The 12,588-nt window shown below is 40.1% G+C and overlaps 1 protein-coding gene across 1 annotated transcript; it reads right to left on the reverse strand.

Moving 5' to 3' along the window:
* Positions 1 to 6,689: 6,689 nt before the first annotated feature.
* Positions 6,690 to 11,525, reverse strand: LOC137977039 (uncharacterized). The gene has a single exon (XM_068824336.1). It carries the CDS (start codon positions 11,523 to 11,525, stop codon positions 6,690 to 6,692), a length of 4,836 nt encoding a protein of 1,611 aa, XP_068680437.1.
* Positions 11,526 to 12,588: the final 1,063 nt, after the last annotated feature.

Here is a 12,588-nt window from a genome sequence, read left to right on the forward strand (position 1 = left end):
ACGGACAGCCTGTGTATCTTGCACTTTTCTTGCGGCTGCAAGTATTTTTACAAGTGCAAACCTACAGCGAATAGAACTGAAGTTAGTCACAGCAGTAACAACAGCTAACTGAAACGACACTAATACAAAATTTTTAGTTTGAGCGGATTCTTACCATGCGATTGCAGTTGGCGCCGATAACGGTGGTTTCACGTCGATGAGCCCTGTTTACGGTTCTAATCGGCGATCCATACGCGTTGACCTCAGCTTCCTCATCGGAAAGGTCACTTTCTGAAAAATCACGCTCACTGTCTCCTTCACTTTCCATAACAAATGTGACCACGCTTGTCTGGTCCTGGCTTATCTTTGACCAAATATGGGAGCGTTATAAGGATATCCCGGATAACAACAACAACAACAAAGGCGCGCAATGCAAACTTGGTGGGTGAGATTCCTTCACTCCTCACAGGAACATTAGAACCCACAAATGACCAGCTCCCAACGTCAGTGGCTTCATAGCTCAGTTGGTTAAAGCGTTGCACTGGCATCACGAGGTCACGGTTTCAAACCTCATTGAAGTCCTGAATTTTTCCGGCTTCTCTACCTAATTGCAGGGATTGCGTTCATAACTGCGCGATCATAGCTTCACTTGATTTCATATCCGCAGTTCATATATCATTTCATCATTGATTCATTCCTCACGGCAATATTAGAACCCACAAATGACCAGCTCCCAAGATCAGTGGCTTCATAGCTCAGTTGGTTAGAACGTCGCACCGGCATCACGAGGTCATGGGTTCAAACCTCATTGAAGTCCTGAAATTTTCAGCCTTCTCTACGTAATTGCAGGAATTGCGTTCATATCTGCGAGGCTCAAAGCTTCACTTGCAGTTATTCAAGTCAAGCATCGGAGGGATATAAACTTTCGACTTCTTGGATGTGCTAAAAAGATTAAGATTTCCGCTAAAAATGAGCTGATAACATACTGAATATATATGGACGAAGGATATTGCCTTTTACCTTGATGTAACATCCTTCAGGAGGTCGTATAAAATACTAACTGATGCGGTATTTTACATAAAATGACGATGTATCGCCAACTGTCAAATATTGTTACGGCTTAAAATTAGTTTGCACATATATGTATTACCCGGCCCAATGTTACGCGAGTAAAACTTCGTAAGACCCAGCCGGAAAATTTCAAAGAAGACTCTTTATGTTAGTACAGTTTTTATTTTATAACTCTTCGACAATTTCTGTCGGTGAGAGACATGGAAATACAGGAAACACAAGTTATAGTTTTATCAAAAACACTACTTTTGCACAAGGATACAAACTTATGACACGTTTGTATTTTGAACGAGTTTTATAGCTCCTTGACGTAACGTGTTAAAATAAATGATTGATTGATTGATTATGACACGTGATGTTAAAGCATGTTTACTTTAGTTCATTGCGTGAGCAACTTTGTACCAAAATGGTGACACGCAGTTTGAAAACGTTACTGTATTAGACGGTTTCTGCTGACTGTTTTTTCATAACAACTCCATTGAAGGCTAATTTGATATCGCTTAACATTTTTTCAAGTCGAATTTCGCTAGACAAAACCAACAAGAGAAGAAAACAACGACATTGTGTTAGTGTGCACGAGTCACCACTGTATTAATTAAATTTAGCGGGATCCTTTTTCTCGGTGCATTGACAACGTCACCCTGCACATTTGCCTCAAAAATGGCTATTTTCTCCACTTTTGTGTCCAAAACAATCGATTCACCTTCTGTGTTCACTGCCCTTTCTGACTGTTTTATCATCGTGGTTCAATTGTGCATATTTCTCACCAAAAAAGCTTTCTTAAAAATGGTGACTCATTGGTGACTCGTTGAATTACAGGTACACACTAATTAACTTTGTGAGAAGATCAAGGCAGAATAAAACGGGAGCATGGGGAAATACACTGTTGTTCTTTTTCGGGAATTTGTGCCGCATGAAATGAATGAAAAAACTGTCGACCAGCGGATGCGCATCTAACAAAGGTGAACTCTTCCTTGCTGGTGCAAAATATTGGAGAATCGGGTTAAAAGTCAACATCCTGTGCGGAATGTCTTTTGAGTGTAGGTAAATGAACTTTGTGACCTTCCAAAAGAAGTGAAAAATCGTGGCGTGCGTTAATTTAGGGACACCAATGAACGTCATTTGAGAGAATCACTTCATCACTGTCAGTACTTACAGTATCAACCAAAGCGATTGTGGTCGTACGAGGATTACATAACTGTTTGAAAACAGAGTTTAGAGGAGTTATAAAGTGTTTTGCCACAACCAGCAACCCCAGTTACCAAGATATTACGATATTTTCTTTCACGCAATAAAACTCGAACGGCCTCTGCAAATTCATCCTGGTTAAGGTCGTTCCTAAGCAGGACATTCTCAGCCACAGTCAACCTTCTATGAAAAGGCTTTCTTTTTTGAACGAGAAACAACCAACCAAATTCAAACAAACCTGAACATGATGTATGTTTCCATTTATTGTCGAATTTGTCACAAATATGGCACATCTCCCTCTATGCCGCTACAAATCAAGGGTTTCCTTCTCCTAAAATGTAGCATATTTCCCGCCAATTCTTTTCATAACTGAAATTCCTCAAAAATACAGCCCCGGACAAAATTGTTGAAACACTTTACAATGTTGTTTTGGCAATTGGGCTCAGAAACTCGCGTTAAAACAACATTGTGAGGGGAGAGTGAGCTGCGAAAGCTTCAGATCTGTATAATCGTGTACTGTTCCAACGAATTTTGTCACAGACTGTATTCATTATGCAATATAACATTGCAAAATGTCTAAAAATTCCTCTCGATGAATCAGCTTTTCTTTGATTGTTCAGGCGCGTAGCTTGGATCAAACACTCACTCAACGCGACCTTTTCGCGGCGGGGAAATGAAGAAGTGAAGAAGTTCTTCCAATACTCTATTTGCTGTTAGTTGTAAACTAAACACTCTAAAAGACAGCAAATAACTTCTGCCTTTTTTCTGAGCAATAATGACGGCATGTCCTTATTTCAACAAATGACTAATAACTAAACGGAAAGGGAACTAAAATTAGAGAGTGTTGTTTATGCTAACAAAGCGCCCTGAAAGCCAAATTCAGACTGCCGCTGATTGGCGTTTGGGGAATACCTGCAAGTTGTACCCGGGAACCTTTTAGAATCAACCTAGACCTCGCATTTGGCATTTATTTTACTTTAGAATTTTGGCCCACAATTGAAAACCAAGCTCTCAAATTCCACCATTAGCAGGTGGTCCTCGCATCAGCCAAATAGTATGGTTTGTTTTCGGGATTCCAGAATTTTTCCAAAACGATAGAAACGGTCGATACTTTGTGGTATGACTATTTAAAGACATAGAGAACTTCAGGCGTTAAGATTATTTCAAGAGGTTTTTTCGTTTTCATATAGCGACGCTGTCAATATCGATAAACTTTGGCCCTTAGATCAGCCGCTGAAGGGCTGAAATCTTTTAAAATGAGTTTGGCTTCGTAGTGAAGCAAAAAAACATTTTTTTCAAAAAAGAAATCCAGATTTATTACTTAGGTACCAAACCCATATAATAGGCAGAGTTCAAAGGAAAATGATTTTTTGATGCGAAATAGATCAGACCGCTCTTAGGGACACAGCCTCTTAACAGTATTTATGGTAAGGCTGATGAAATACTGCAACTCCTTAACGTCTGTTTCTTTGATATTTTATTCATTGGAGAGAGCAAGATTGATAGCACAGTCTTGAGTTCTTTGTTTTCGCACCCAGTCTTCCGCATAGGTCGATGAGATGAGACCATGATTTGATCTACACTGCCAAAAAACTTCCTTAACATAAATCAACTGTTGAATTTCGTTCAATGAAGAACTTAGACGAATCTGCTTTTCTCCGAGATCTAAATGCAGTCCACAGGGATAGCGCGTTCTCATTTGACCAAGTCATCAAAAAGCTAAGGAGCCATCAGGAGGATGTGATCAAGCATGTTGTGGAGAAGAAACGCGGTGTTTTCGTCAATTTGCCAACAGGATTTGGATAGTCCTTAATCTATCAAGCCTTACCTGTGGTGTTTTCGTCTCTACCATGCTCTTCTTAGAAGAATGTTGTGATCGTGATTTCCCCATTAACAAGCTTAATGAAAGATCAAGTAAGATGGTGGGGGGGGGAGGGGGTAATGCCTGAGTTCATGATTTTTGCGACTTCTTCCATTGTATTTAAATGACTTAGAACAACCAGGGAATCTACAAGGAAAACGCCCCTCTGAATTTAGTTCCGTTTGATTGATAAGTTCCTACCTCTCTTGAGCAGAAAGCATGGTTTGAATGGTATTATCTATCATATCCTTGTTGACAACCAGTTTGTCAACAATCATTCCTCCTGCTTTATGCAAAAACTGCAGTTTCTTCAACCTACTTAAGAGCCACTCTCCCTTACAACCGCGTGAGGGGCGGCACAAGGTCGAAAAAATGGACCTCTCTATATTTCGTCCAGAGATAACCTATGGTATGCTAAGAATCGTGATATAAGTCTCAGGTTCTAGAGTTTTTACATTTTTGAGAAAATTACGAAAAACCGTCGACAACCCGTGAAGCCGAAAAATCACTGAAATGAGGTCAAATTTCATGATCAGATAGTCGAACTCGCGTGAGGGCGCATTGCAAATTATGGCTTTCCGTAGTTTATAATTTTATTTAGGAGGTATTGCTAAGCTGCTTTGATGATATTTTAGACTTACAATTGTAATTCCGAATTTCTGGAGAGCAAGCGAAGAGAACTGAAATCTCTAGACTTTGAAAATCTGAAATTCCATACCGTTTTCAAACATCTCAAAACATACTCGGTATTATGTAGAATTCTTTCAGAATTCAGTTCTAGCAAGTAAAAGAGCTGTTTTAGAACGTGATATAATTTTTTTCTTGGCAATAGTTATTTCTGAGGCGAGCGACCCCATGCAAGTTGACCCAATTTGACCTTTCGAAAAAATTCTGTTTAACCAGGAAATGTAAACAATTCGACTAGCCTTAGCTCACTTTCTGAGCAAACCATTGAAAAACCCTGCCATTTCCCATTAAAACTACCTAGTAATCCTGAGATAATACTTCGATGACAGCTTACTTTCCAAATGGGTGTTTGATGGCAAATAATTTTGATGTTCTTCGCTAATTTCCCTGTGTCTTGCTGCCGTGCTCAGCCGCCGGCCTTTTCATACGGTTACGGCATTTTAAATGTCACCTTTCCCTGGCTTGTGCAATATTTTTGCAGGACCTGGATCCATGTCTTGCATATAAAGCATCCTCTGGGTATTTATTGAGTTTTGTATTGAATATTCCTGATGAAAAGAGGCAAGAAGTAAAGAAACTAATTGAACTGAAATATAGACCCAGATCGATGTCACGCAATCTTTACATTTAAGTAAACACGTGCCGCAAATACATCGGCGTGTATATTTTTGTCTTGCTCTTCCTCATTTCTTCATTTTCTTCGTTACTACCACAAAATGTTTCGTTTCGGTTTTTTTTAACTTTTTTATTTGCTATCACAAGCCTATTTAGAAGGAGAGTTCTTTGTGTGCAATACTTTGAAGCGGTGTACATACATGCAACACATTTATTTTTCCCATTTTCTAGTGACTGTGCAACAAACTAGAAATCCCATCTAGTGTTAGCTCCAGAAGTCAAATGACTTGGGCAGGTCTATTGCTGATGATTTCCTAAAGCTAGATAAAAGGGAATAGTAAAATATATCCGAAAAAGGGCTAATTACTGGCCGCAAAGCGAGTTCTTGTAATTTGTATTAATTGTGTTTACCAATTTGCCCATGGCAGGTGAACACGCAAATAGGTCCCCTTCCTGGCGCATCTAACTTTTTAGGAATTATGCTCAACAAGATACCTTTTGATGCAGAAGTAGACGCACGCTTTTATGTGGTGATTCTCGAAAACTATCCCTTTGGAGACTGAAAATGATTCGCTTTTGGGTTCGCACAAGAGCACGTAAAACTGTTTTGAGAGTTGCCATCGAGGGAAATCTACGTTTAAAACAGATAATTACCAAACGCAAATAGATCAGTTGCAAACGGTTTGTCTACCTCTAAAAAAATTTTAAATATAGAATTTTCACGTTTGAGCTGTTATCTTTAAAATCGAACTTTTCGATCGCTCGCTCGATAAGCGATTGAAGCTAGCACGTGCGAGGCTCCTACCTTTTTAACTCATTCTTATATTCGGCAAACCTTATCAAGCCAACAAAATCCACATATGTGCAGGATATTGAGTTTAGGTCTTTTGAAGTGTATTGTATAACCTTGAGCGCTCACTTTGTCCAAAAAAAAATGTATTGCTAGCGAGGATTAACTAACCACGGTTCTAAACAACTCCATTTATTACACCAGCTTTCTGTCAGTCGCTGTACTTTTCACAAGGGAGGTTGAATAGGGTTCAAAATCTAAATTACAGCAAATCGCGTTAGTGATATGAAAAACAGTTATCCCTTATAATCAAGCAAAGATATTTACCCAGTGGTATCTCACAGTTTCTCTCAATTCCTCTTACTAGCAAGTGACTTAAGTTGCGTAATCATGTCTATGACGTCACCTAACAAATTCTAATCACGGATTGTTGGCGATACACTCCCCCGCCAAAAAAAAGGTTACAGTAATCATAGTAAATAGTATCTGAAAGTTCACTTAGAAGTTAATTTTGTTTTCATCAATCGGTATAAGTAATACAAGTCTCTGTACAGGACGTTGAACAGTGACATATCCTTTGCCTTGGTATTGCTTCATAGGTTCGTTTACGGTGAGATTCTTGTATTGCACGTCTACTCTTCGCACTTTCCCATCTGCACCTGGGTAAACATTTGACACTTTTCCAAGCTTCCAGTTTCCTCTCACTAAGTTGGAATCTTGTATCATAACTACGTCTCCGATTTTCAAATTTCGGTGAGATGTGTGCCATTTTTGCCTTAATATCAAGCTTGGGAAGTAGTTCGAGTTCCATTTTTTCCAGAATGTATGAACAATTGTCTGGACGAACGTGAAACGTTTTTGGGTGTTCGCGTTTTCATCAAATGGGCCATTTGGTATCCTGCTTGTGGCTCTGCCTAACAGTAAGTCATTTGGGCATAAATATGCTCCGTCCTCAGGGGATGTTGGGTGTCGCCCTATTGGTCTTTCATTCAGCAAGTTGGCAATCTCGAATAAAACTGTTTGCAATTCAGAGAAGGTTAAAGCATTTTCACCAACCGAGAATTCAATTGCTCGCTTGACCGATCTTATAAGAGCTTCAGTTACTCCATTTTGCCATGGGGCATCTGCTGGGGTGAAGATCCATTGCAATCCTTTCATGACGCCATATTCCTTAATTTTCTTCCAATCCCATGTTTTTGTTATAGCGGTTAGTTCCTTACTTGCTGCAATTAGTTGAGTACCGTTGTCAGACAATAGCTTGGATGGATATCCGTTTAGGGACACAAATCTTCTGAGTACCATCAGAAATTTGTCTGTACTATAATCTGCTGCCAGATCCAGATAAACAGCTCTTGTTCCGAGACAATTAAATATTACTCCATAAGCTTTAGAGAACGTTCTCTTCTTTACCTCGTCCCGAATTTTAAAGGGACCAAAAAGATCAATTCCTGTACTGTACCATGGCGGTGCTGGCTTCAATCTGTCTTCAGGTAATTGGCCCATCACTTGCTGACTTGTTTTCTTAGCAAGTTTTTTGCAGATAACGCATCTGAACTTAATCGATTTTACCAACTTAAGGAGTTTGGGTATCCAGTATTTGGTGCGCACTTTGCTGGCAGTAGTTAGAATGCCATGATGTCCTCTTGCATGAGTTTGTGCTACATAGAGATGTGAGAACGGATGATCATATGGTAGTAATATAACTTCGTTGTCACCGTAATTTGTTTGTAACTTTGCAGTACGACTGCTTACTACATAGATGCCGTCTTTGCGTGTGATAGGACACAAACGGTTGTACTTGCCATTTTCAATATCATTTCTCATGTTCTGCTGAATCTCTTTGATCCAGAAAATCTCTGATTTTTTAATATCTTCAGGTGTCAGTTCTTGCGTTGCGCTTTTAAATGACGGTTTGGGAAATTTGCTGTAAAATTTCAAAATTCTTGCAGTGACACGTAGTAGTTTGCCGTAACTCGAATATTTGGCGATGTCAATTCGTAACGCTAGGGTGTCATGAGGTCCTTCTATCTTCGTTACCATTGTAGTCCGGATTACTTCGGATAGTTTTGGCTCCAAGTAATCACGAGTGATTGGCCACTTGTCTTCTGTTTGTTTAAGAAAATCGGGACCCTTTTGCCATGTGCTTTCAAGTCCAATGTCATCGGGCTTCCTGCCTCTTGTCAAACAGTCAGCTATGTTATATTTACTCTCTACCCAATACCAGTTTTCAGGGTTTGTTCCTTCCTGTATTTCACCTATTCTAGTGGCGGCGAACGTGTTGAACCCGTATGAGCTTTTCTGTATCATGGCATGTACAATCTGAGAATCTACGATGTGGTAGATCTTTTCAAAGCGATATCTACATTCCTTTTCTATGAACACTTTTAGACGTTTGTTCAGTACCGCTCCACACAGTTCTATACGGTCAATGGACATCTTTTTTATTGGTGCAAGACGATTTTTGGACAGTATTAAATTGCTCTCAAATTGGTTATTCTTTCTTTGCCACCGTACATATGCACATGCAGCGTATGCGTCTTTGGATGCGTCACTAAACACAACGAGAATGGGGTCGCCAATAGCATCCATTGGTTTAAGGCATCTCGTAAATCTGATTTGATTCATGTCTTTCAAATCGTTGAAGAAAATAGACCAATTCTGTTGGTTTTCCTCGGGTATAGGGTCGTCCCAGTCAAGTTTCGGTTCAGTTCCCCACAAACGGCGTAAAAGAATTTTGGCCCTTACTGTAAATGGTCCTGCCAACCCTAGGGGATCATACACGCTGTTGATCTGTGACAAGATTATACGCTTTGTGAGCTGTTGGGGATCTTGGGTGGGAACGATATCGCTCGTAGACCTTGAAGTATGTATTCGCTTGGTAGTAAAGTTAACCTTGACTTCGAAACACAGTTGATCTTCTGATTGACTCCATTTAACTCCAAGTATCTTTTCTGTTTGTTCCTCGATCGGTATATTTGTTTTTTCTTGTCTGTCAGTATCGCTTGAGAACATCCACTCTTTGACTTCAAATCCTCCTTTAATAATAGCCTTCTCGATATCTTGAGTCAGTTTAATAGCTTGTTTGCGATCGTCCGTACTTTCGATTATGTCGTCCATGTACGTATTTCTTTGTATTATATCTGCTGCTTCTGGGTATTTCTCTCTTGACATCTCTGCGGTTTTTCTCAAAGCAACGGTTGCAATCGTAGCTGACGGCTTGTCACCGAATGAAACTCTGAGCATTATGTATGTGTCGGGTTCTCTTGTACTATCCATATCCCTCCACAGAAATCGGTGGGTGTGCTGATCTAACTCTGTCATCTTCACAGTGTGGTACATCTTTTTAATATCACCAATGAAGGCTACTTTATTCTCTCGGAAACGTATAAGGACTCCCAATAAGTTATTGAGTAGGTCAGGACCTTTAGCCCAATACTCATTCAAGATATGACCCATGTAATTGGCGCTGCTATTGAACACTATGCGCACTGGGGTAGATTTGGAATCAGGCTTGAGAACTTCATGATGTCCGATATAATGCACCGGTCCTTTGTAGAGTGTTAGTTCCTTTTTGGAGAGTTTCCTTGCAACTCCTCTAGTTACCATGTCTTTTATCTGGTTGTCATACACTTTTGCGTGTTCGGTGTTCCTTCTTAGACGTTTCTCGGTCGTTATCAGTTTCGCGAAAGCGACCTTCCGGTTGTCAGGAAGATTCTGAGGATCCTTGATCCAGGGATACTCAGCGACCCAGCGATTTTCCTCTTTGTTAAAGTTTAGATTTCGTTCGATTAGTTCCAGCTCTCGCTCTTCTTGAATAGTGCAGTCTTTCGCGCCTAAGGAACATTTTCCACATTTACATCCTCCACATTTCGGTTTGCATTCTACGCCAAGGTTCTCAATTTTGTAAAAGTCTTCTATATTGATTTTGCCTACAACTGTGTTGACTCTGGCATTGATGAAATCGTGATACAGATGTGATTCTTTAAGTAACGGGTGCGTTCCTCCAATACATCGCCCGAAACGATTCCTTAAGAGCACAAGATGACCGATGTTTTGTTCTCTTTCCGGGTGATAGGCTGCATATTCGTAACCGATTAAAATGTCCACAGGTCCTGAGGGTCGCTCGATTTCTTCCTTTGTGACGTTCTTGAAAAGATGTACTATGTCGTCTATGTTAACACTTTCAATGTCTGAGGTGATCCTTTCGATGCCGTAAGCTTCGAATTCGATGACGTGACCTTGCTTATCTATAAGAGGTACCTTGTATTTGTTGGTCTTAATCTTCTCGCTCTGTGCTCCAACTTTGATGACTGAAAGTTCGACTTTGGATCCTTTAAGTTTCTCTTGCTTTGCTTTAGTGTTTGTGATAAAACAAAGTGATGCGGCGTTATCCCACATTATATTAGCTTCTCCTCTTTTGGTTTTAACTCTTTGTACTTGTAACAGGCAGGTGTCAATTTTTGTATTGTGGCATACGTTTGCTGAGGCTGAGACTTCCTGAGGTGTTTCTTCCGTCTCGTGTATAGATGGATGGTGCTTTCTTGTGCAGCCGCCTACACCACAGTCTTTCCTTGATTTGCATGTACGTTGTCGATGACCGATCTTTAGGCACGACCAACAGGCTCGTTTATCTTTGATGATCGTCTTTTTCTCTTCTATTGGCTTGGCTAAATAAATTCTGCATTCTGCTGTCCAATGTCTTCCGTGTTCATGAATCAGACATTTTGGTTTGGGTTCTTTGTTTACTTCCTCGACGCCTTCTGTATAGTGCGATGTGCCTCTGTAATGTTGATTGTTGGTCGTCGTCCGAAGAGAAGCACTGTCGTATTCAATAGCACTCCTTTGATTTTGCAGAAATTCAAGAAGACTAGGGAACTTTTTTGATTTGTCGATGTGACTTCCGTGACAACTAACCATTTCCGCCCATTTTCTTCTGATGTCTGTTGATAAAGCTTTCTCTATAATACTGACCGAACTCGTTGTTGTAATTTCCGCTTCTAGACCGAGTCTTGTGAGGTCTCTGTATCCGTCTTCTACAAGAGTCACGAATTCGATGAAACGTTTATCTTCTCCTTCCTTAAGTGTTCTGAATCTACGTATGCCGTCAATGATAACGTCTGCAATTTTGGCTGGATCTCCATACTTTTCGTCCAGTCTTCGCCACATTTCTTGCACATCGTCGTCTATGCTCTTTACCAGGCCTTCGGGTTCTTTTCCAAGACAAGAGCGTAGCACATATGCGGCATCTCTTCCACGAATTTGTGGCATGACTTGTTTGTTGAAATCTCTTTTAAACTGAGGGTAATGACGTAGTTCTCCATCAAAGTGCGGCATTTTTACCTTTTCCAGGTGTAGAAAGGAAGAAGTCGCGTCAGATTCCTGTTTTATCTTCTCTTGTTCTTTTACGTTAGTATATCTAACTACAATTTGTTCAACAATTTCGTAATAATAGGTTTGGATTTTAGCTATCCATTGCATCTCAGATTCGGCTGATTCAAAGGGCAATAATTCTAACAGTTCAGCGTTAAAGGTTTTGCAATCTTGAAATTGATCTTCTATTTGTTTCTGTAAGTCTTTTAACGCAAAATTGGGCATTTCTTTTGACTGCAACGCGTGCGAAATACTTTCGTAAGAAGCTTCGAAAACAGCGCGCGCAGTGTTCCTTTTAACTTTTGCGTTGTCAATGGCCTCTTGACGAGCCGCGTGCTCGCGCGTTGCCTTTTCGCTTGTAGTGACATTTTCGACATATTTCACTTTACGATTAAATGCATTGGAATATTTTTCCTCGACTTCTGTCATCCAGATTTCTTCTTCGTCCACTAAATGCTCGTCAGTCAGGAAGTTAACATACTCTAAGTGCTTCCCTTCCAGTTCTTCCCATGCATCAACAAGTTTTGAGTAATTGGTTTCTACTACCTCGATTCCTTGGCTTGTCTCTATGGACTTGATCAAAATGTTCCGCTTTCGTGTGAAGTTTCCCTTGGCAATTCGCCGTGAATTCTTAGCTTTGTCGGTCATCTTCTGTTCCAGTCGTCGCTTAGTAGCTAACCACACTGGATTTTGAATGTATTGCTAGCGAGGATTAACTAACCACGGTTCTAAACAACTCCATTTATTACACCAGCTTTCTGTCAGTCGCTGTACTTTTCACAAGGGAGGTTGAATAGGGTTCAAAATCTAAATTACAGCAAATCGCGTTAGTGATATGAAAAACAGTTATCCCTTATAATCAAGCAAAGATATTTACCCAGTGGTATCTCACAGTTTCTCTCAATTCCTCTTACTAGCAAGTGACTTAAGTTGCGTAATCATGTCTATGACGTCACCTAACAAATTCTAATCACGGATTGTTGGCGATACAAAAAAAAAGAAAACTGAAATCAAACATTAATTACAA

Source organism: Montipora foliosa, chromosome 11 (assembly GCF_036669935.1).
Source record: "Montipora foliosa isolate CH-2021 chromosome 11, ASM3666993v2, whole genome shotgun sequence".
In the NCBI taxonomy this organism is placed as follows: Eukaryota; Metazoa; Cnidaria; class Anthozoa; order Scleractinia; family Acroporidae; genus Montipora; species Montipora foliosa.